The sequence below is a fragment of the Pseudonaja textilis genome, chromosome 1 (assembly GCF_049901715.1).
Source record: "Pseudonaja textilis isolate UNSWEBS1 chromosome 1, rPseTex1.2, whole genome shotgun sequence".
NCBI classification, from domain to species: domain Eukaryota; kingdom Metazoa; phylum Chordata; class Lepidosauria; order Squamata; family Elapidae; genus Pseudonaja; species Pseudonaja textilis.
Genome location: NC_141990.1, coordinates 188,967,274 through 188,990,005, shown reverse-complemented (window position 1 = coordinate 188,990,005; position 22,732 = coordinate 188,967,274). Strand labels below are relative to the sequence as shown.

General features: G+C 38.6%; 1 protein-coding gene across 1 annotated transcript in view; it reads left to right on the top strand.

Moving 5' to 3' along the window:
• The window catches only part of LOC113434188 (uncharacterized), a 49,865-nt gene that overhangs the window by 5,593 nt on the left and 21,540 nt on the right, over positions 1–22,732 (top strand). Inside the window, exons 5-21 of the mRNA XM_026697259.2 lie at positions 1,487–1,540; positions 2,205–2,249; positions 3,595–3,621; positions 3,884–3,928; positions 4,448–4,492; positions 7,096–7,149; positions 9,958–10,026; positions 10,407–10,475; positions 12,623–12,691; positions 14,974–15,042; positions 15,537–15,605; positions 15,702–15,770; positions 16,243–16,311; positions 17,822–17,893; positions 19,490–19,558; positions 19,976–20,047; positions 20,888–20,956. Coding sequence (XP_026553044.2) covers positions 1,487–1,540; positions 2,205–2,249; positions 3,595–3,621; positions 3,884–3,928; positions 4,448–4,492; positions 7,096–7,149; positions 9,958–10,026; positions 10,407–10,475; positions 12,623–12,691; positions 14,974–15,042; positions 15,537–15,605; positions 15,702–15,770; positions 16,243–16,311; positions 17,822–17,893; positions 19,490–19,558; positions 19,976–20,047; positions 20,888–20,956 — 1,035 coding nt within the window. The remainder of the gene's footprint in view (positions 1–1,486; positions 1,541–2,204; positions 2,250–3,594; positions 3,622–3,883; positions 3,929–4,447; positions 4,493–7,095; positions 7,150–9,957; positions 10,027–10,406; positions 10,476–12,622; positions 12,692–14,973; positions 15,043–15,536; positions 15,606–15,701; positions 15,771–16,242; positions 16,312–17,821; positions 17,894–19,489; positions 19,559–19,975; positions 20,048–20,887; positions 20,957–22,732) is intronic.

The following is a 22,732-nucleotide window of genomic DNA, read 5'->3' as shown; positions in this document are numbered from 1 at the left end:
AAGCACCTTTGGGACAACCATGACCTAGATGACTGATAACCTCCATAGACATGGAGATTAGTTAGACTACATCTTCTCTATATTACTCTGATTAGTTAGACTACATCTTCTCTATATTACTACGAAGCAACATGTCATAGCCTTAACTGACCCAAATCCATAATCAGTGTTAACAATCAATTTTACTGGTTCAACTGGTAAAAACAATGGCAGTTGTACAGACAGAACATTGTAAGAACATTCAACTAAAAGACAACCCATACTTATGACTGGGCTACCCATTATTAAAAATGATGGGTGGCATTCTTCTTCCTCTCCATCCTCAAACTACTCCTATTAGAATATCTGTAATAACAGAATCTTGCAAGTATAAATGTGCTTCCCCCTACCTCTTTTATTTTCCTGCGAATCAGAAGGATGCCTGCTTTAGGCACTTTTGTAACTCCGTGTTATTATTTGTCCCAGCTTCTGCCAACCTAGCAGTTCAAAAAGACGTAAAAGATGCAAGTAGAAAAATAGGGACCACCTTTGGTGGGAAGGTAACAGCATTCCGTACGCCTTTGACATTTAGGCATGTCAGCCACATGACCACAGAGACGTCTTCAGGCAGCGCTGGCTCTTCAGCTTTGAAATGGAGATGAGCACCGCCCCCTAGAGTCGGGAATGACTAGCACATATGTTTGAGGGGAACATTTACCTTTACCTTTATCATAGCTTAAGCCATATCTATTTGTTTGTCGCTTTGTAAGAGATCTTCCCTCTGGCTGTCAGGGTCATCCTCTCTACTCTCTTCAGGGAGCAAGAGTGAATGCAAAAGCTACAGAGAGGCTTGATTTATTAAATATATAGAATTCTGACCAAAAAGGTATGATAAGAAGTGCAGTGCAGCCAGGCAGGCAGAGGTGGGGGCAAAGGGATATCCAATGTTAGCTTCTTAGTAATTTTCAGTTATAGAATGGTTTGTGACAAATAGGGTGTTGAAACCTTTCTGAGTTCAAAAAACATGTTATGTGATAGAATTAAAGCATGAGAATAAATGGAATGTATAATAAGTGGTTCAACACTGAGCAGGGAATATATCAAGATGCTATTGGCTATATCTGTCAGAATGATATATATATAGTCTGCTTCTCTTAACTACTCAAAATAGAGAAATACTGTACAGACATGTCCCAGTCTCTACTCGACTTCCATGCTCCCTCTGGGCGAAGTGAGCATTTCTCCGTTGTTTCAAGGTATGTAGTACATTCTGAGAACTATCCATACTGCGTATTTCCTCTTGCAGCATCACTCTAGCCACAGCCTTTAATAACAAAATTCAGGTAGTGCTTTAAGCAAAAGTTCCTAGAATTTTATTCCTTGTTTTCCTAGCCATCTTTTCATTTTCTTGGGAGCAATAAGTTCAAGTTGTTGAAGTGCACCATTCTAGGAATTGGGACAGTAAAGAACTCTATTAACTTTCCACTTTTACATCTTTTGCTTCCAGGGTAAAAAAGGTCGCCCCGGGGATGATGGAGCGCCTGGTGCAAAAGGAGGAAAGGTGCTATGACCTTTGACATATGCTTTAAAAGCTCATTTGTTTTAAAAACAACAACAGTTATTTAGACTGTATCTGGTTAAAATTAAGGGATCTCCTGTTGTGGTAGAAGTTAGAAGTTAAAGCATAAAGCTTACATTTCAACATATGAGCGATGTTTTATTAAGAAGGTAGAACTAGACAGACCTTGAAGACTTCAGCCAATTAAGAACTGTTCATTAAAAGTTGTTCTTGGAATGTTCTCAGAATACTTAGAACAGGAGTGTCACTTAGTTTTGGCCTGCGGGACCGACCTGAAAACAGCGAAGGATCGGCCCATAGTGCATCTGTCAGTGAAAAATGAGCTCAGGAGGGCCGTGCATAGCTCTCCCAAGCTCCATTTTCACTGGCAGGAGGTTGCAGGAAGACGTTGTAGCCAAAAACGGAGCTCGGGAGCCCGTTTTTGCTGGGAGAGTGCATGGGTCACCACAGGCGCCCCCAACGTGAGTGACATTGGTGAGCTGACCATGTCCACCCTGGCCATGCCCCCCATCCCCCCCAAGTCAAACACAAACCTGATTCGACCCTCAGTGAAATAGAGTTTGACACCCCTGACTTAGAATGTTCTTTAAATTGTGAAAGCAGCAGGTTGTAGAATAATAATATTAAAATATCCTATTGCTTCTAGGGGGAGCCAGGCTTAAATGGAATTCCAGGAAGAGATGGGACAGAGGTAAATGAATTTATTTGCTTGAAGGGAACCTCTAGATTCCGTAAAAAAAAATCCCAAAGGTGCTTTTTCAAAGAGCAACCAGACTTGGTTTTTCCTTCAGTTTAGAACTGTAGAAGCTTCTTGGATGAGAAGAAAAATGTCTTCAAGGAAAAACAAAATCCATTTGCCTTTTGAAAAAACAAAAGGGACAAACCCTGACCTGGATGACGGAGAATCTCCATAGACATACTTTAAAAATGTATATCATAACACCTTGATAATCGTAATTGGCATTCACAGGCAGCCATCTTTTTTCTATCCAGAGCTGCACTCACTCAGGGAGAAGCATCTGAACTGTGTGATAAATGGAAATGAGAGCCAAAAGGATTGGGACTACCCACTTCTCTTTGTCCAATAATGGCCCCCTTTTCCTTGTTCTCATTTGCTTTCTTTGTGACATGGTTCTATTTCTACTTAAGGAACAGGCTGCTAGGGAGGAGATAGAAGCTTACAATACAATTGATCTCTTTGGATCACAATTAGGCAAAGATAGGGATACTGTATGAGGATTTTAAAATGTCAGGGGACCATTAGCCATCAGCAAAATGTATGTTGGTCAGATTTTTACAACTCAGATTTAGTAGCTTTAAGCTGTTGGCTGCATGGGGTCTACCAATATAGAGCAAAAAAAAAAATGTGATCCAGTAAAAAATAAAATAAAGAAATTCAGCAATTTGAAATACTGCTCCTCCCTCATCACTCATAAAACCTTCAACACACCATTCCAACTCATGTCTGCGATCTGGACTAGATCACACAGCAACTGTAACCTTTCATTCTAAGCCACACAAGCTACCTAGACTATCCTGGGATATTGGACATGGCTAGACAATGGCATGGTCCCGCATAGTGCTAACTGGATTTTCATAATGTCACCCTTAAAGTGGCTTTTCATACTATCGACAGAAATTGTGACAATATCCTTTTATTTTATTCAGGAGCTCAGATACTGCTTTGTAAAAAAAAAATAGAGATAAAAATAGTGACCAAAGCATTAGTATTACCCTCTGGACAATTTTTTGATGGCTTTTCTGGGGGTCTGATGCAAGAGAATCAGAGCCACTGTGCATTGAACCCCCACTTTGCCCAAGACACTGGATTGAGTTCACCAAAAAAAAAAAAGTCAAATAAAAAAATCAAGTAAAAAAAGAGTCAACCGTTGGCTCTTAGTTCCTTTTCCTTACCCCAAAGACAGATGTATATTTTAAATTAATAAATACCCTTTTCCTAGTGTTGATCCTATGCTTTTTGGCTAGTAAGCGCCTGTATTAATTTAGTTAAAAGATATTTTACTTCTTTCTGTTAGGGGAAATCTGGATACAAAGGAGAAAAGGTATGGATTTTTCACCTTCTTGTATCCTCTATTTGTTGTATGCCGATAACAGGTGAGTTACTGAATTTAAAGACAAAGGTTGGAGTATTTATTAATTAATAAATTGTATATTCCACATTCTTTTCTTTATAGAATCTTAAGTATATTTCCAAACAGAAAATATAAGGGGAATGGAAATCTTGCAGTGAAGGAAGACCAAAGTAGATGCTTGCTGTTGCCTTTTAATGCAGAGATGATATTAACTGCACTTTTTAAATCTCAGGGTGAAAGAGGTGAATGTGGAACACCGGGCATAAAAGGAGACCGAGTAAGTAACTATCAATATATATGTATATGTATATTTGTAGATATTGTTCTCTCAAATTGCAAATGGAGACGTGGGTACTCTATTTGTCTTATCTTCATTTTTAAGTGCTTTGGTTTTATTGTATTGCGAACAGTTGCTGGGGTGCATCTACAGTTTCGTTGTACTTGTACAATGATAATAAAGTTCTTCTAATTCTAATTCTATCACAGATTTAACCGGGAGGAGGGCAGAGATGTAAGACTTGGAAAGAAGATGTGGAGATATGATCTGCATAGAGCTGATGTAGATGTAGCTTGATCCTAAAATATCTAAAGATCATCACTGTTTAAATATGATTAGGAAAGAGAGAACTGGTGGGGTGGGCTGCCTCAACATTAACAATCTGTAGAAGGCCTGCAAAAATGTCTTCCTGAATCTCTGGACAGATGCCACCAATCAGTGTGAACACTGTGAGCCTGGCTAGACTTACGCCTTGAATTGGTCAAAGGCAGCTTCCTAATTTCTTCTCTTCTCTTGTAGGGACCAGAAGGCCCAGGTGGTCCAAGAGGTCCCCGTGGTCTGCAGGTAATAGAGACTAGAAAGTCTGCTTAAAGAGTGTGTGGCATTCCACTCTACTCTGTGTCAGGATTCCGGCAGTTACCCCCATTTAAATCATGAGTCTCGAGCCAAACTTCCAAAACTTAAAAAGGATTTATTGGGAGTTAACATGTCTGGCACTGCCTGGATGTAGCCAACTGTGAGACACATAATTCATTGTCACCCTTGACTCTGGTTTTCCCCCACCCCATGGGTGTATCATAATTCATATTCTCCAATGGGACACTTCCATAGGCCAGAGTCATCAATCATGCGTGGCAGAAAATTTAGTCACCTAGTTACTAACTTTGAAAACATTTATGGAATGCACTTTCGGTTTGCAAGCTGCTGCACTGCTCCCCCACCCTTTTTGTTGGCAACTCTAAAAAGATCATAGAAATATTTTAGGAGTTGACACTCCATCTCTTCAGATTTAATCCTGATCCCAATTGCCATTGTAACTGGAAGACTAGTAATTTTATAATGAAGTCTGTTACTGCATTATTTATTTTTAATTGTATTATTATCAGAATGGAGTTGATTAGTGGGGATGATACAAATGTCATATCATGAAGCAACTAATGTCACCCACAAAAAATATTTCTTCTGCAGGAAAGAATGGGATGAAATAAACTGAAGATTAACTCAGTAGGAGTTACTATCACTCACTAATCAAATATAAAACACAGCATATGCCATAAAAATATTTCCTTAGTTTGATTAAATGAAGATCTTTTCACACATAACTCCCTTCACAAGGACGTACTATGTGTAGGAAAATGTTTATACTGTTATTTGTATACTCCAAGAACACATGGGAAATGTCCATTGGGTCCCATGATGGCCACAAGGGGTTTTAAAAGACTTGTGGGGTTCAACTTCCAGAATTCCCGAGGTGTGACTGGAGGAGGAATTCTGGGAGTTGAAGTCCACAAGTCTTAAAGCTGTCAAGTTTGAAGATCCCTGATCTATGGCATCTCACAAATTCCTGCTCCATCTGCCCCCATGTGTTAGTAAATAATACATAGTTTTAGGCTCTAAATAATAAGTGAACCCACTGTGCCTGGGATCCAGCAATGGTGGGGAGCTCTTACAATGTCTTGTACTGAGTTGATATAGAATGAATTCTGCTGCTGATTATAATTTTATGTTTTTTAAGCTGATTGTGGACAGTTTTTATATTTGTAACTTGGTTTTTAAATTGTTTTTACCTATTGTGAGCCATCCAGAGTTACTTACTGCAGATGATTTGGGTGGCCATACAAATAAAATGAATGAATGAATGAATCAATCAATCAATCAGCTAAATTCATACATTGTGCTCAATCATGATTTGTTTTAACCATGGTTGTTGGATGTCATCATAGACTGGTCCATTATAGTCAACATCTATTTGTAATCTGTCATAATTATAGCCTAGACACACAAGTATCCCCAGGATCATGCATCCCCAGGGGTATTGCGACAGCCAGAAATTTGAGAAATTTTGGTCATACCTCTATTTTTTTCAGTGCCACTGTAATTTTGACTAGTCGTTGAACAAATGGAGCTGAGGACTACAAGTACAATTCAGTTGCATGACTCTCCCCCAAATCTTTTTCTTCTCCCAGATTAAGCAAACAGTCCTTAAATTTATTATGGTATAAATCAAGATTTGAAGGGTTTATTCCATCTAAGTCCTCTCAAGTGCTTGGAAGTCAGCAATTTAGAAATAACTGTACTGTAACGATGTATAAGTGCACTGCCCAGAATTACTTTCACATGAGTTGGGAGGCTATACAAACATGAGGATGGTGAGGATGATGATGAAGATGATAGATAGATAGATAGATAGATAGATAGATAGATAGATAGATAGATAGATAGATAGATGATAGATAGATGATAGATGATAGATGATAGGATAGATAGATAGATAGATAGATAGATAGATAGATAGATAGATAGATAGATAGATGATAGATAGATAGATAGATGATAGATGATAGATGATAGGATAGATAGATAGATAGATAGATAGATAGATAGATAGATAGATGATAGATAGATAGATAGATAGATAGATAGATAGATGATAGATAGATAGATAGATAGATAGATAGATGATAGATGATAGGATAGATAGATAGATAGATGATAGGATAGATAGATAGATAGATAGATAGATAGATAGATAGATAGATAGATAGATAGATAGATGATGGATGGACAGACAGACAGGCATAAGTAAAACTGGACAGAAAGAGAAGTTACCTGGAGAACGGACATAACTTGCCTCCTATTTCAGAAGATCCATCCAGACCATTTGCAGGAGTCTAATCACTGAAAGAAGGTAATACTGCTGATACCAACATTGTTCTCTTGTTGATCTTTATTAAGCTATTCCCAGGACTACACTATTTTTTTTTATAAATTTACAGATGGTTTGAAATAAAAAATTAACACTGCTGTGCGAATGTAACCAATTTTCAGATATACAGATAAATGATCTAACTACTCAACTATTACTGTCTACTGCAGTCAGTTGATCGTATTCTATCATCTTAATTTGAGGCTTTGAAGATCTTTATCGTGGTTTCATATTTTAACAGGGGCCCCAAGGAGTGCCTGGAGATCAAGGACCTGAAGGAGTGCAAGGATCAAAGGCAAGCTTTCTAATCATCATTTGTCGATTTTCAACATCATAAAACATCTCACTTACATTTATAATCTCTGGAAGCATGTGACTGATTCATAGCACTTGGATTAAAGCCCTCCTAGAAAAAAGGGAAAAAACAAGCACCCTGAGCTGCCCAGTTTTTCTTATAAAATGGGCAGCTATATAAATGTTGTACCTAAATAAACAAATAAAAACCTAGAAGCTCCTTGATTTTAAACATAACTATAGAAGAAAGGTTTAAAAGGGACAAGGGGATTCAAATTTGTGGAGAATTTGTCTGCTGCTTAAAATGTTCTGTGAAAGTTTTGCCAATTGGCATTTTCAGAGGTCACTGCTTACTCTTTCTGCGTACATTATTGCAATATAAAATAATTGCTCAGAAATACTACTTTTAATTAAAAAAGCCATTTTTATTTATAATGTGTTTATGTCTCAGACGGTTATGACTTGGTTATTTTTCAATGAAGGCATCATAATATCAAGTGTGTCCATTTATATCATTAATGCAAGTTCTGTCATTTGTGTTATACTTTCCTGTTTAGTGGCCAATTAGGTATTTGATAAACAAACAAACAAACAAACAAATGAATAACAGATATTCTCTTCCCCAGTTAGTCCACTGAGTGGAGATTTTAAAATACCGTTCTGTTTCCTCTGCTATTGATTCTAGCTATCATAGCTAAACTGAAAAAAAAAAATCCTACCAAGTCGCAGCAGAGATTCATCAAACAGCAACCATGAATTCTTTCACTGCTTCTTGTAAATAGAAGATCAAGCTGCACAAACAGAAATGCTCACAATATTGCACGGCATCAAAATCCCCTTTAAGACACTTCAGTTCATTTGAACCTTTGGTATGGTTTCAAGCCTCAGGGAATGATAAAAGCACAGCTCATAAATAACATCTTGTTGAGACTTTGTATGATTTATGATTTTTTTTTCTTTAAAGTACAAGAAAGCTATTTAGCTCCAGGGCATCTCTCCATACCCCGTTGCTCTATAGGCAGAGTAAGAAGTGGTTCACGTGACTGTTTTCTTCCACTTTGATTTCATAGTTGAATTCTTTGGAAAATACAGTATTTCTGGTAATGGAACACATGTCTGGCTTCAGAACTCCATTAAGAATTTTCTTATTTCATATATAAATGTTACGGTAACATAGTTGTTGCAAAGTTCATTTGTGACCTTATTTCCCTCTTATTTTATTGTTATTTTATTTCCGACTGTTCAAACTTGTGACAGAACTGAATGAGACGCATCCCCCTAGTCATCTGATCACTGTTTGGTTTATATATTTTTGATGACTTCCTACAAGAAAAGCCAGCAGGTGTGGCAAATGTTGACCATGTTATGTTCTCATGGTGATTTGCTTAATCACGGTAACCAGGAATGTCTTTAATAGGTGACGCTAAGCAGCATGATCGTGCGACATTGCACTTTATTGTCACATAATAAAACATTGTCACATTCTCTCTTTCCTAATCATATTTAAACAAACTTGACTCAATTGTTAACTGAGGACTACCCATAGGTCAAATTCTCTTCCAAACTACTGTCGTTGTCATCCTCATCTTCTTTTAACGACTCCATAATCCCTTGTGAGGTGGAGTCTGGGCAACTGAATGAAGCTGAGTGTTTAATAGCCGGATGCCCTTCCTGTTGCCAATGCGGAGTTATCTTCTCATCATGCCCAGAAAGAGAAATATCTGCCTCTACCTAGGATCAAACTCACAGACCTCCTGATTGTGAGGCGAGAGCTCCGCCTCTAGGCCACTGCACCACTCCTCTTTCAAACTACTATGTATGGTAATAAAACACGACACAAAAACAATATTTATGCAGATATATAAATACACTAAAATGTTCTTTGCCCGTGGACATTTTTACCATACATAAGACGCTGATGAATTTTGCCATTTCTGAATTTAGAAATGAGCCTAGTTTAGCTGAAATTTAGGAGGAGCTGCAACACAGGACACCACAAAGTTGGTCTAATTCTGGCCCATGGCATATCCTTAAAAGCCATGTGTCAGCCCTCACAGGTAAATCAGACAGGAAATATGACTAGATGGGCTCATTTTACTTTATTGTAAAGCTACATTAACAGAATCCTGCAAATCTGAAGGTGGAAACCTCTCACAGCTATTTTTAACTGCCTCAGCAATTAGGGTGAATCCTTCCTAGATTTCTTGCTCTGACTGTTAATCCATTGGAGTCTCCTGCCTCTCTTGTCTGATTGTTTGCTAGGTAGCATCTTGTCCCCTCATCCCCCAAGACTATCTACATGTTGCATTGCATTGCATTATATAAGTCTAAGTGCTATTGCTACGTCGTTCTATCCCATTTTCATGTCAATCTGTTTTTTTAAAAAAGAATGAAAATTAAAATTATATTCTTCATGTTCTAAAATGCTTGATTGTGTATGGATTGTTTCTATATATGTGTCTATGATATACTATGTATACATATTCATCTAAAATACGTTTATACTCTAGAACTGTAGTACAGCATTTAGAAAACTGTGAAACCCAAATGAAAATTGTGATTTATTTTTTTTTGGCTAGGTTTCTATTTTCTATTCTATTTTCTCAAGTTTATATAGGCTCTCCATTCTCATAATACCTTTTGCCCTATAGCTAATTCTCATCACTTTGTTCCAGAAAACAATTATAATCAATTAAAGCATGGTGATTTATTTCACAATTATCTCCTTTGAAAAGGAAAAAGAGACAGCTTTACCTTCCTTAAAGTCTTATCAACATAATTAAAGCACTTATTTCTTTTACCTTTTAAGGGGGAAAGAGGCCTCCCAGGCCCTGTTGGATTGACTGGAGAAACAGGAGTCGGATTGCCTGGCCCAAAGGTAAAAATGCCAGTCAATCATAGATTCCTCTTGTGCAAAGGAACAAAAGAGGAGATGCAGTTAAAATCATAGAGATTAATAATAAATGTCAATAAATAATAATGTCTTTATGTTACTTTTAGAAACTTTAAATACGTTTCGATATATGGGATATATGCAAAAGTATCTCAAAGATTTTTCAAGTAATACAAATGTAAATAATTATGAATTATTTTATTAGTAGTATCATTTGATTTCCATGTATGCAGTGATTGGTCTTGGGATAATATTTGTTTCAATTCCTTCTCACACTCCCAGAAGATTATAGCAAAAATAAGAATATTGTATTTGTCTAATAAACTGTAGTTTTTTCCATTCAAATATAAATTTCTGTTTTGAAGGGAGACATTGGCTTGACAGGCAGACCAGGCCCACCTGGTCCACCAGGTGTTGGGGAACCAGGTTTACCGGTATGTATTGAACCTCAGGGGATTTCAGGAAAAGAAGGATTGAAAACAATATGGGTTACTTTTCTGAAAATAAGAGGCAAAACTCAAATCTGGTGTAAAATGAAGAACATTGTTGAGTGCCTTTTATTCATGTGCAGGTAGTTCTTGACTCATGACCTTTCATGTATTGACCATTCGAACTTATGACAATGTTGAAAGAAGTTATTTACGAGCAATCCTTGACCTTACAACTGTCCCTGCAATGATGCGATTGCAATCCAGGCAATTTGGCAAAAGTTTCCTACTTACAGGCAATTGCAGCATTCTGCAATCATGTGATTGCCATCTGCCTCCTTCCCCATTACCTTCCAACAAGTAAATTTAATGGGGTAATTGGGGTCACGTGATGTCTCCCTTAAAAAATGTGGCGATTCACTTAACAAACATGGCAAAAAACTAGGTGCAATCACAGGATACCTCACTTAATGGCTGAGCTGTGGTGGCACAGTGGTTAGAGTGCAGTACTGCAGGCTACTTCTGCTGACTACCAGCTGCCTGCAAATTTGGCAGTTCGAATCTGACCAGGCTCAAGGTTGACTCATCCTTCCATCCTTCCGAGGTGGATAAAATGAGGACCCAGATTGCTGGGGGCAATACACTGACTCTGTAAACCTCTTAGAGAGGGCTGTAAAGCACTGTGAAGCAGTATATAAGTCTAAGTGCTATTGCTATTGCTACTCCTTAAGTATGATTTTTTTAATTGAATGTAAGTCAAGGGCTATCTGTATATCAGCGTTTTTCAAACTTGGTAACTTTAAGACATGTGGACTTCAACTCCCAGAATTCTATACTGACAATTGTCAGAATGTTCTATCCTTTTGCATTGTCAATCCATAAAGTTGGGAAAATGTCAATATGTAGTGCAATGTTGTCACTGATGGATTGACTAATGGATTGAATATGTGCCATCGGGTTGATATCAACTTTCAGCTAACACATAGATACATTTTCTTCATGATGATCTTCCCCTTATCTGGTCTGTCAGGTCTCCAAACAATGCACTCATTTCTACTGTAACTGAATCCATTCCCCTTCTGCTAATCCTATTCTTTCCTTTCCATCTCCTATTCCCAGCATTAGAGTATTTTCCAGAGAGCTGGGTCTTCCCATAATGTATTCAAAGCAGGACAATTAGAGCCTTATAACTTGTGTCCTGAGTGACAGCTCTGAGTTGATTTCTTCAGGGATCCATTTTACTATTAGAATAAGAATTAGAATTATTTATTGCCCAAGTGTGATTAGACACGCAAAGAATTTGACTCTGGTGCAAAAGCTCTCAATGTACATACAACAGTAGCGATAGATCATTATCATAGTCATTGTAAAAATACGTTCACCATAAAACATTAGATACAACACTTAGCGATAGTCATGGATGCTAAATAAGCACTAATATAAGGGGAAATATAAGAAACCAGCACTCAAAAACATGTACATATACTTTTACAAAATTATATTATTACCACAAAATTAGGTTGTTGCCATATGCAGTTACCAGCAAGAATGACTGAGAACTTTACTCCCATAGTGCAGCTGTCAGGTAACGTTGGATGTGTTCAAGAAAGATGCTTTCCGTTTGCATAGGGCATTGTAGCCAGAAAGTTCTGGCCTCACTCCATGTGAATGGTTACCCTATGCCCACTCTTGGGTCTTCATAATCTTTTGCAGCGGTTCTAGGGAATGCATATTAGAACTCTTCAATAAACACTGAGGTGCAGCGCTTTTCTAAGAATGTTGCAAATTACAAGTGTTGAAAACTTCAAGCACACCTCTGTGTGATCTAATAAGACTCCATTACTGAAGCTGAGCTCAGTTTTCATTGTGTTGCAGGATTATTGCTAGTGGGTCCTCACATTGTTAAGGCACTTACTGGGTGCTGTCATGAAAAAAAAAATGGAATTACCGTAGCTTGAGATATCTTGTTGCTGCAGTTCATAGCAAAGTTTGTGAATTCATTTTTTTTTTTTGTGAATTCATCTTGATGCTTGCAATCTGGAGCAGGTTGAAACTAGACTCCAACTGCAGAGATAAATAAAACCTACATTTTGGTTGACCTGCTGTTGATTTTCAGAGTTTTTCCTGAATTGCTTTTAAAACATATTTTACAGGGAACTCAAGGACCCCAAGGTATTCAGGGAGAGCGAGGATCCGAAGGAGAAGGGCTTCCAGGACCAAAGGTGCAATTCTTATTTTTTTCCTTAATCTTGTGGCATTTAAATAAATGTCCTTCTTCTTTTATGAATTGGCATTTCTACATCTGAATGTATAGAGAAAAATTAGGTTGTAATTTTGTCCTACAACTCATAAATGGTACAGAGATTTCTCTCAATGATACTGGGGGCAAGGGAGGAATTTGCTTTTTGCAGTCATTTTTCCATGCAGCCAACCATGTTTTTACAAGCCTCATCCACCCCCATAATCTAAGGTTGATTTGGGGAACGGGACCAGGCAGGGGTGGGATTCAAATTTTTAACAACCTGTTCTGTGGGCATGGCTTAGGTAGTGGGCATGGCTTGGTGGTCATGTGACTGGGTGGACATGTTATTGGCTGGATGTGGCCAACTCAGTATCATTCATATCGAGGCATGCATCTCCTTGCCTGGCCTCTCATGACTGTGGGGATGCTGCAACCGTCGTAAGTGTGAAAAATGGTCATAAGTCACTTTTTCCAGGGCCATTGTAACTTTGAATGGTCACTCCACACAGGCAAAGTACCAGCAAAGGAGGGGGAAAAAACTCCAGAGAAGTTCCTGAGATAGAAAGTCTAGTCCTTCCAAGAATGTAATAAGGGTTAATGGATAGGCAGTTTCTGTAAGCAACACCAGAATGTTTCCTTCCTGCCTTCCTTACAGGATTAGGCCGGTAATTTCTTCTGACAACTGGTTCTCCAAACTGCTTAGAATGTTAACAACCGGTTCTAGTGAATAGGTGCAAACCTGTAGAATCCCACCCCTGGGACCAGGCTGGTGAAAGGAGCCAAAAGGAGGCAATTTATTTAGCATAAAAAGCAATGTCAATAATGCAATTATTAACACTTCTGAATTGTCGCTATTTTGATATTCACTTCTACTAAGAAATTAGTATTAATGAACAGAATATATTCCTGTTTCACCAGCTGTATGTTTTAGTCATAAGGCATAAATAAAAAAATCTGTGTATCTTTAATGTCAAATGCTTTAAATCAAAATAATGATGCTTTGGAAATAGAATATCAACAATGATTGTCAACTTTACTTCCTACTATGTTTTATTTGGAAATTGCAGGGTAATACAGCTAGATATCTACCCTACAGATGCAACTTCCAAATTGTCACAGGGAAAAACAGTGGGTATTATTGGATTGAAAGGCATTTCTACAAGTAGTAGAGTTATGGTATTTATGGGGAGGAAACAGAGGAAAAAGAAAGGTGCCAAGGCTGGTGAAACTGAACTCTGGACATGATGGATGCCAGAAAGAGATAAGAGGATAGTGGATTTTGGAATCCTACATGCATTTTCAAACAAGAATGATAGGAGCTACATGCTCCTGTTTCCTGTTGGGATGATTAAATCCAATAGATGTAGTGTTCACGGTGTTGGCATCTGAGGGATCTGCGATTCCAGACTGGCAAAGAAGGAAAAGATCACTGATACTTGGAGAACAGGCGGGCTCCTTTTCATGTTCTTGGTCAACCAGAAATTAGTTACTAGTGCCTCATTCAGCTCCAAGGAAATCTAGCCTGCCTTTATCCATCCTGTGTCTCATTCCACTCTACTGTTTTGGCTGCTTGATCTACTTTTCAATGTGGTTTCCCATTCTTTCCAAGGGATGACAAACCCACATTTTAAAATAGCTGTAAAAACAGCAATGCTGGAAAGAGGGCAGTGGCTGGAAGGCTAAATGACTTTCTAACTATCGTCACCCCAGTGGTCAGCTTTTTATTCTTTTAAATATAGATGTAAGTCTTCCAAATCTAAAAGAACTGCTTTAATGCTCTACGGGCTATTCTGAAACAACTCTAATTGGGCTCCCTCTGAATGCATCTAAGAAAACATTTATTTTTTTTTGCAAAACCAGGAAAGTTTTGGCAGATAGCTAAATTTTCTGAATTAGCTGTCTGTCAATAGGTGTTCCTCCCACAGCCCTACATGTGTAACAAGCCTTACTCTTATTAGTCAGAGAGATTAGGGATGTTTTCTTGCCAACTAGTGATGTTTGGTAGAAAGGAAACAAAGTGAGGAGAGTTTGACATGAAATTTGTAAGAACAGCATCACTCACCAACCTTGTTAATTAGGCAGATTAGAACTTGGCTGTGAGGGTGGCACAATTTATGCCCACCTATGTTTCTGCTGACTTGGGAAGAAGGCCAGGAGTTAGTCCATTTGGACAAAGTAGAATCCTGCCCATCTAGCTATCTGTTTAGCCACCATCTCACTTTTAATTGATAATTACCATATAATTTTGTTTTCTTCATTCAGGGAGACCGTGGTTTTGAAGGTCCGAAAGGACCACGGGGCCAACCAGGCATTGGCATAAAGGGTGAAAAGGTAAGTACTAAAAATGCCAAGGGATTGACTGCATCCAAATAAACTTGAATGGCCTGACTGATAGGCTCAAAAGGTATAATGAAGCAAAAATAAAGAGCTTGCTTTTTTTCAGTGACCCTTGGACAGTGCTATAGTCAGCCAGGAGGTAGATTTATATCCAATAAATCTATTTTGGCATTTTCTTCTAGTAAAGGGTAAATCAAAATGAAGCAGCTTTTATTCTGTGGGAAAGTTAAGTTTTAGAAGAAAAAAAGAAAAGAAAAATTGCACATGCCTTTCAACTCCCGAGAAATATACCTATTTACTTTGGGTTAATTGTGTTTTTTTAAAAAATAGAGCGCCTGCCATTCATCTCTGTTTGGATCACAATAAAATATAGTACAGCTTATCTGTACTGATATTATGCAAATTGCTTGCAGTGAAGATTTCAGCTACTTGTAGCATAGCTCAAGGGTCTGCCTGTCTTAGTAACTAACCAAAATCTATTTTATCAGGGTGAAATAGGTCCACCTGGTTTGCCTGGGCCTATTGGATTACCTGGAATTGGGATTCAAGGCGAAAAAGTAAGTTGGACACAAGCCAAGATTTTAAAACTCTTCATATGATCATCATGATAATTTCTATTAATTTCTATAAAGTTAATATATTTTATTTCCTAGGGGGTAGAAGGCCCCAAAGGACCACTAGGACCAAGAGGACCACCTGGGCAGGGATTACCTGGGCCAAAGGTGTGTAAGTTTGACCCTAACAGAAATGTCTTGGCTAGGTATTTTTAGATCAAATAATTTTAAATAGACCGGTCTTTCTCTTCATGTCCTGAAAGAGCCCATCCATTTTCCAGATTTAAGCGATTTTCTATGATGATTTTTTTAAAAAAATACATTATTTATCTAATGGACTGCTATCCCAACTTTCCAATCAAAAAAGAATGCTCAAGGCAGCCAACAGAAAAAGAAATGAAATGTAAAAGCAAACTATGGTGCCTTTTCTAAAATCCGGAAGAATAGGAACCTATTTGCATTTCACTAGGAACGCATTGCATACTGTGGGAAGGAAATGGGATGGGAAGCTCTACAACCTGATAATTTGGGCCATGGAGTTGAATAGTGGCAGAGTCCCTTTTCCTGGTGTTGAGGGAATTAGCATCTGTCCTGGCTAACATCAAGGTTTCTAACTCTATTGCAAAACATATTGTTTAAGGGTGACCAGGGTTTACCAGGAGAAACTGGAGCTCCAGGAGAAAGAGGCCTTGGAGAACCTGGTGCAAAGGTACAGTAGTTCTTAAAATGATGAGTATTTAAAAAGTGGACAATGATCTCTCTCAGGGATAAGTATCACCAATGTGCTGATGATGCTGAATTATGCATCTCGGCCTCTGGCCACTTAAGGGATGCTGTTGAGATTCTTTCTCAGTATCCGGAGGTTGTAAAGATCTAGACAAGGAGGAACTGGCTCTGATTCAGGACTGAGTAACTGTGGGACTGTCTGGAGAGTTGTCATAGTTAAGTCTAGGTGAAGTACCGCTCCCCCGATCAGACTTGATATGCACTTTGGAGGTCCACCTGGGATTGTGGCTCTGCTTAAGGAACAGAGGGCATCTGCAGCCAAAAGGACTTTGCAGGAATCTATCTTGAGCACCGGTTGCATCTTTTCCTGGATCGGAGAAGTCTGCTCCTAGTCACCCATTCCTTTGTTATTTCCTATTTGAATCATTGCATGGGTCTGTCTGCCCTTGAAGAATGTTTGGAAACTGAGCCTGGTTCAGAAAGAGGGGACATGATTGGTCGTGGGCACATCTTGCTTCGCACACATAATACTATTCCATGTGAGCTGCGCTGACTTCCAATAGGTTTCCAAGCACAACTCAAGTGCTGATTATTACCTATAAAGCCTTATATGGTGTAGGGCCAAGATTCTTAAGTGACCACCCAGCACTTGCAATGTCTATGCTTCCCACCAGATCCGGCAGAGGGGCATATTCCAGGTGGCTTCTATGAATCAGTATCATCCTGTGGAAATTAGGACCTTTTCAGTTAGAGCAATTACCTGTGGATCATACTCCCACTCCCCGCCCCCTTCTTCATGGCCATAAAAACCTGGGTGTTGCTTCAATCTTTAAGGTCAAGATGTTTGTGGAGTCTGGTTTGTGTGTTTGCTCTTTGCTGATGGGAACAATTATTATTGCTGGGCATCTTTTTCACCTCTTGTTTTTATATTTATGTTTCTATTTTTACACTTATTAGCCACCCAGAGTTATTTAATTAGATTATTCCATAGTTATCTAATTAGTCTGAACAGCCATTTAGATTTATATAAGATATAAGTAAATAAATGATACCTTAACATATATTATGTATCTGACCAGAGAATGCATACAATTGAGAGATCCAGATATTTGTCCCAATCCAAAAATACACACACTTGGAAGGAGATGATCTGCACAGCATTGTGTCTATACAGCTAAGAGCAGAGAGCAGCCAGCAGGGAAGATCTCAAAAGGCAATCACTTGATCGCAGGGCACTGCAACTGGTCGTAAGGGCAAGCTGGTTGTCAAGCAGCGAGATCGTGATCATGGGGTCCTGGGATGATCACTGAGGACTGGTCATAACTCGTGTTCAGTACTGTCATAACTTTGAATGCATGTTCATAAGCTGAGGACCACCTATAATCTTTTGCATGCTTTTCCCAGCTTTTAAGTTCTTTTAAGTTCATTAAATAAAATCCAGGATATCCTGTTTCTTTTAACATTTTTTTTTCTTTTTTTCCCCCTTACAACAGGGGGAGCCAGGTACTTCAGGTTTGGCAGGATTACCTGGGCTTCCGGGAGAAGATGGTGCACCAGGACAAAAGGTTTGCTTGCTATTTTTAAAATAGGCAGAAAGTGCCCTTCCATAAGAAATAAATCAATAAAGTATAATATATAAAATAACGCATGCATGATTGTCTTAAGCCAAGTACTAATGCAATTTATTTGTTTTGTTGAAACTGACTTCAGTGGCTTTATACATAAATGGGCTACATAGCTATCTGACACATCCCTCTGGATTTGAGGACAAATAGGTGTTTGAGTGTATGCAAGGCATTTAAGGAGTACCAGTATTTGTCTACAACTCTTTAAAACAGCCGCATCTTCTTTTCAGTCCTTTGAAGTAGGCTGAATCAGGAAATGGATTCCAGAAGAATGTGGAAATCCTACTGATACAAACTACTGTCACAGAATCTTGAAAACTTTATTGTTTTTCCTTCCATCCCTCTTATATCCCAGGGAGATAAGTCTGAGTCAATGGGAGTTTCTTTCTAGTGTTTTCTTCATTTTTTTTGAATTTAAAACATATTTTTGTAACTGTCATCGCATAGTTTTGGCAAGATTTATCACTGGTTCATCACATTTTTCTGGAATTAGAGAGTTGTTGTCCGCAGCTCAACTGCAACAAAGAAAGTACATTTAGTTTAAGGAACTGCAAGTAAGTGCTTGTGTGCTCCTACATACCTACGTCTTCCTGATGAAAATGGGCTCCGATAAATAGGTGTCCATTCTAACCACCACTTTGCCGAAATGACTATAGTAAATGTACTGTTTGTTGCAACATCATGACACTAGCTTCACCCCTTTATACTGGCATTCAGAGGTGGTATTCAGCAGGTTCTGACCAGTTCTGGAGAACCGGTAGCAGAAATTTTGGGTAGATCAGGGAATTGATAAATACCACCTCTGACTGGAGATTTTACAGTATCCTTACCTGCCACGCCCACCAAGCCACACCCACAAAACCGGTAGTAAAAAAAATGGAATCCCACCATTGCTGGCATTGTTGGGTTGCACACAATAAGTAACAGGTAGACTTTGCATTGCAATTTGTGTTTCCTTGTTTGTTTTTTCCTTGCCTGCCCTGTGGCCAAGTAAGTCAACATATAGAAAAAATAATATAGATCTCTATGTCATATTGCTCAGTGTATAACAGTATATATAAGATTTACTGCTTACACAATCCTCCACATGCATCATCTTGCCATAATTTTTGCACTTGCTTTATATGGAAGATTAAGCAATAAAACTGAAACATTACAGAAGTGGGCTGAGACTGTGGTATTCCTTTTCAGAGAACTCTTAGTAATCAGTCAAAAGACATGATAAGCTCATCCATCTTTCTTTCATAAAAATGGAATAAATGGTGGGGAAAAACAGGAAGGTTGCAGTAGAAGATGATATATGGGATCCATTGAATTCTTTAAAGAATACACGGTGATGGCAAATAAAAAGTGCTTGATTAAAAGAATTGTGAGATTGCACGTATGTGCCTTTTCTCGAAAACATATTGTAGGATTGTAGGAAACATATTGTATTGTAGGATGTCGTCCAGGGACTTCCTTATTCATAGAGACATCATCTCTTAATACCTATATTACACCAAATATTTAATGATCGTATACTATGCTATATTACAGGGAGAACCAGGTTTACCTGGCCCACGTGGTCCAGAAGGTGCTCCTGGAATTGGAATTCAGGGTGAAAAGGCAAGGAATTATATATTCTGTTTCTGGAATTATCATGCCAAAAGAAATAAAATAAAATATTTCCATTATTAGAGGTATAAAATGTGTTTGTTTGTTTTTTGAAAATGGATTTTATCAAACTTTTTTTTCTTGCTGTTCAGAAATTCAGTGCCCATGAGAACGTCCCTTCTTCTCTTCATTTCCTTCCTTAGCCCAGATTTTCCAAGTCCTTTAGAGCTGATGTTAAAGATGCATTGATTCAAGAAGGAATTGCCTACTTCTAGTTATACTGACCAAAGCAAAATGTCTGGCTTTGTGTACAGATACATACTGAATTTTCCAAAGGCCCTTGCATTTGCAATCATTTTTGTTGTTGTTTGCTTTCCTCAAGAAAGTTAAAGTGTGTGCTGTCTGAATGACTTCTAAAAATTTTCCTAGGGTGATCAAGGTCAAAGAGGAATACGTGGTTTATCTGGACCAACCGGAGTACCTGGGCCTGCCGGGGCTAAAGTATCACTTTATTTTTGTTCTTATTATGATATCTGGTCTCTCGGCAAATTTTGTGGCTAAGACTTCACTGGGTATGGTCAGACTAGCCATGATGCATGCCATATACTGTAGCTTGCCATCACACTGCTTGTTTATGTATTTAACTGATTTATATAGCTGCCCATCTTACATATGTGAGACTAAGCAGCTTATAATAAAAATAATCAGCATCAAAAGGAACCACTCCACCGATATTGGAAGTCCCTTCCTCCATGCTCATCCTGATCTGGTTTGCCAAATGAATCACCTACTTCAAAGCAGCTTTGTTAAATTGGGCACATCAGCTTAGGATTATAGAATTTTAATACCAACTCGTTTGAAGAAAGCTAGATTTAGGAAGCCTCTGTTAAAGATTTAGGCACAAAGGACGGAGAAACTCATCTGTGATTAGTATTAGTTAGTTCTCCTTTTTTTAAAAATGTCCGTAAAATATAGCAACATAAGGAATATATCTAATTTTTCTTTGGGGATATAAAATGGGAGGCTATTTTTAAAACTTGCAATAATGTACAGTATATACAATCACAGAATTCTTTTTAACGCAGGGAAAAGTTTTACCGCTGATATCAAGCCATTTGTTTGTAGCTGGAAGTTTAAGTTTACTAAATTCACTAGGGGGGTGTTTTTCAACCTCAAGAACTTTATCATGTTTAGACTTCAACCCCCAGAATTCTCCAACCAGAATTTCTGGAGCATTCTGGGAGTTGAAATTCACAATTGGTGAAGTTCCCTGAGGTTGACAAACACTGCACTAAGTAATACTCCTTTGAAAACTTTGTCTTTCTTTCTTTCTTATGGCAGGGTGAACCTGGTTCCCCTGGACGTCTGGGAGTGCCAGGGCTTCCAGGACGTGCCATTATAGGACCCAAGGTAACAAAATGTATTTCATTAATTTTACAATATCTTTGCATGGACATTAATTAATTTTACAATATCTCTGCACGGACATTTCCTAAGCATTCTAATGAACAAAAGATGGCCTAGATGCAGAGGTGGGCTGCTGCTGGTTCACACTGATTCAGGCGAACCGGTAGTTAAGATTCTGCGCTGTTTGGCAAACTGGCAAATCCCACCACTGGCTGGCCCTGGCCCCGCTTCTTTTTCTACCTGTTTTGGGGCCATTTTCAGACCATTTTTTCGGCCAAAAATGGCCTGAAAACAGCCTGAAAAATGGCTTGAAACAGCCCAAAAACAGCCTGAAAATGGCTTGAAAACAACCCAAAAATGGCCCCAGAAAGGCCTGAAAGTGGCTGACAAACAGGCCGAAAAATGGGTGGGAGCAGAGCCAGACAGTGGTGGGATTAACCCTAACCAGTGAATCCTACCTCTGCCTTTGAGGTAAGTGGCTGGGAGGCCGGGCTGGGTGGGATGAGTGATGTCACCCACCCAGTCACATGACCAACCGGCCATGACTACCCAGCCAGAGAACCGGTTGTTAAAATATTTGCATACAATCATTGCCTAGATGAACATATGCAGGGCTGTTCTATTACACTCTTCCTATAGTTTTTATTGTAAAATAGGGACAGGGAACAAATTCCCCAGCTGGATCCAGTTTCCTTCTTTCCTGGCAGATTAGACAGTATCAGAAAATGAAACTTAAAAAAAGAAAGCTGAGCCAAAAGTAATTTTTCTTACAGTATCTTCTTTAACTGGATGTATTGAAATGAAAGGGATAGGGTTGCTAGAATTTCAGCACTGAACGATTTCCAGCTTAGAACCAATTTATAATTCTCCATATAGGTAGTCCTTGAGTTACGACTGTAATGGAGCCTGCCCAATACAATCATAAATTTTATCAGTAGTAAAACAGGTGATTCTACACTTCGACTCAATTCTACAAAATTCTTTTTGCAGTGGTCATTAAGCAGACGTGGTTATAAAACAACTGCTGCAGTTGTTCTTAGGTGACCACTACGGTCATTAAGCAAACCCATTATTCACTATGGTGCTGTTTTGCTAAAAATTGTAGGTGCTGGTTTTCAGCAAAATTGTCATAAAACCCAGCCAGATGACCATGAAATGCTACAAACGGCCATAAATGTGGCCATGTTACCAAACACCCAAAGTATAGTCAAGTGACTTGGTGGTGGTGGGGGCGTGTTGGAACTTTGAATCCACATCATAAGTCCTCCTTTTCAGGTAGGTAGATCATAACTTTAAACGGTCACTAAGCGACCAGTTGTAAATTGAGGACTACCTGTATTAGGCTAGAGACTCCTTCGGGTTCTAAGAACTTTCCTATGAATTAGCAAGGAAGTGGTTCTTTTACAAAAGCATCCCCCGTGTCCTTATCCATCTATTAAGTGCCCACCTTAGCATAAGTATGTCCAGTGAATCCTATAGGGAGAATTCCCTCCTGCACTGAGAAAATCACTCGGTGTAGGGACTAAGCAGAAAAAACATGGAGCAGTTTTACCTACTATTCATTTTGCTCAAAGGAGAAAAGAATGGCCTCCCTTGAGCTCCTATTGCCCGATGAGCCAGCCTGTGAGCCAGATTAGGAGTATAAATTTGAGGTCCTCATAGTGTCTCTTCTTGTTTTTCCTGATGAGGGTGGAAAAAGATGTAGTAGTTGATGTTCTAGTCCAAGATTGGGGAGACCGAGTGACTTTGAACCAATCACTCTAACCTAATCTTGGGGTT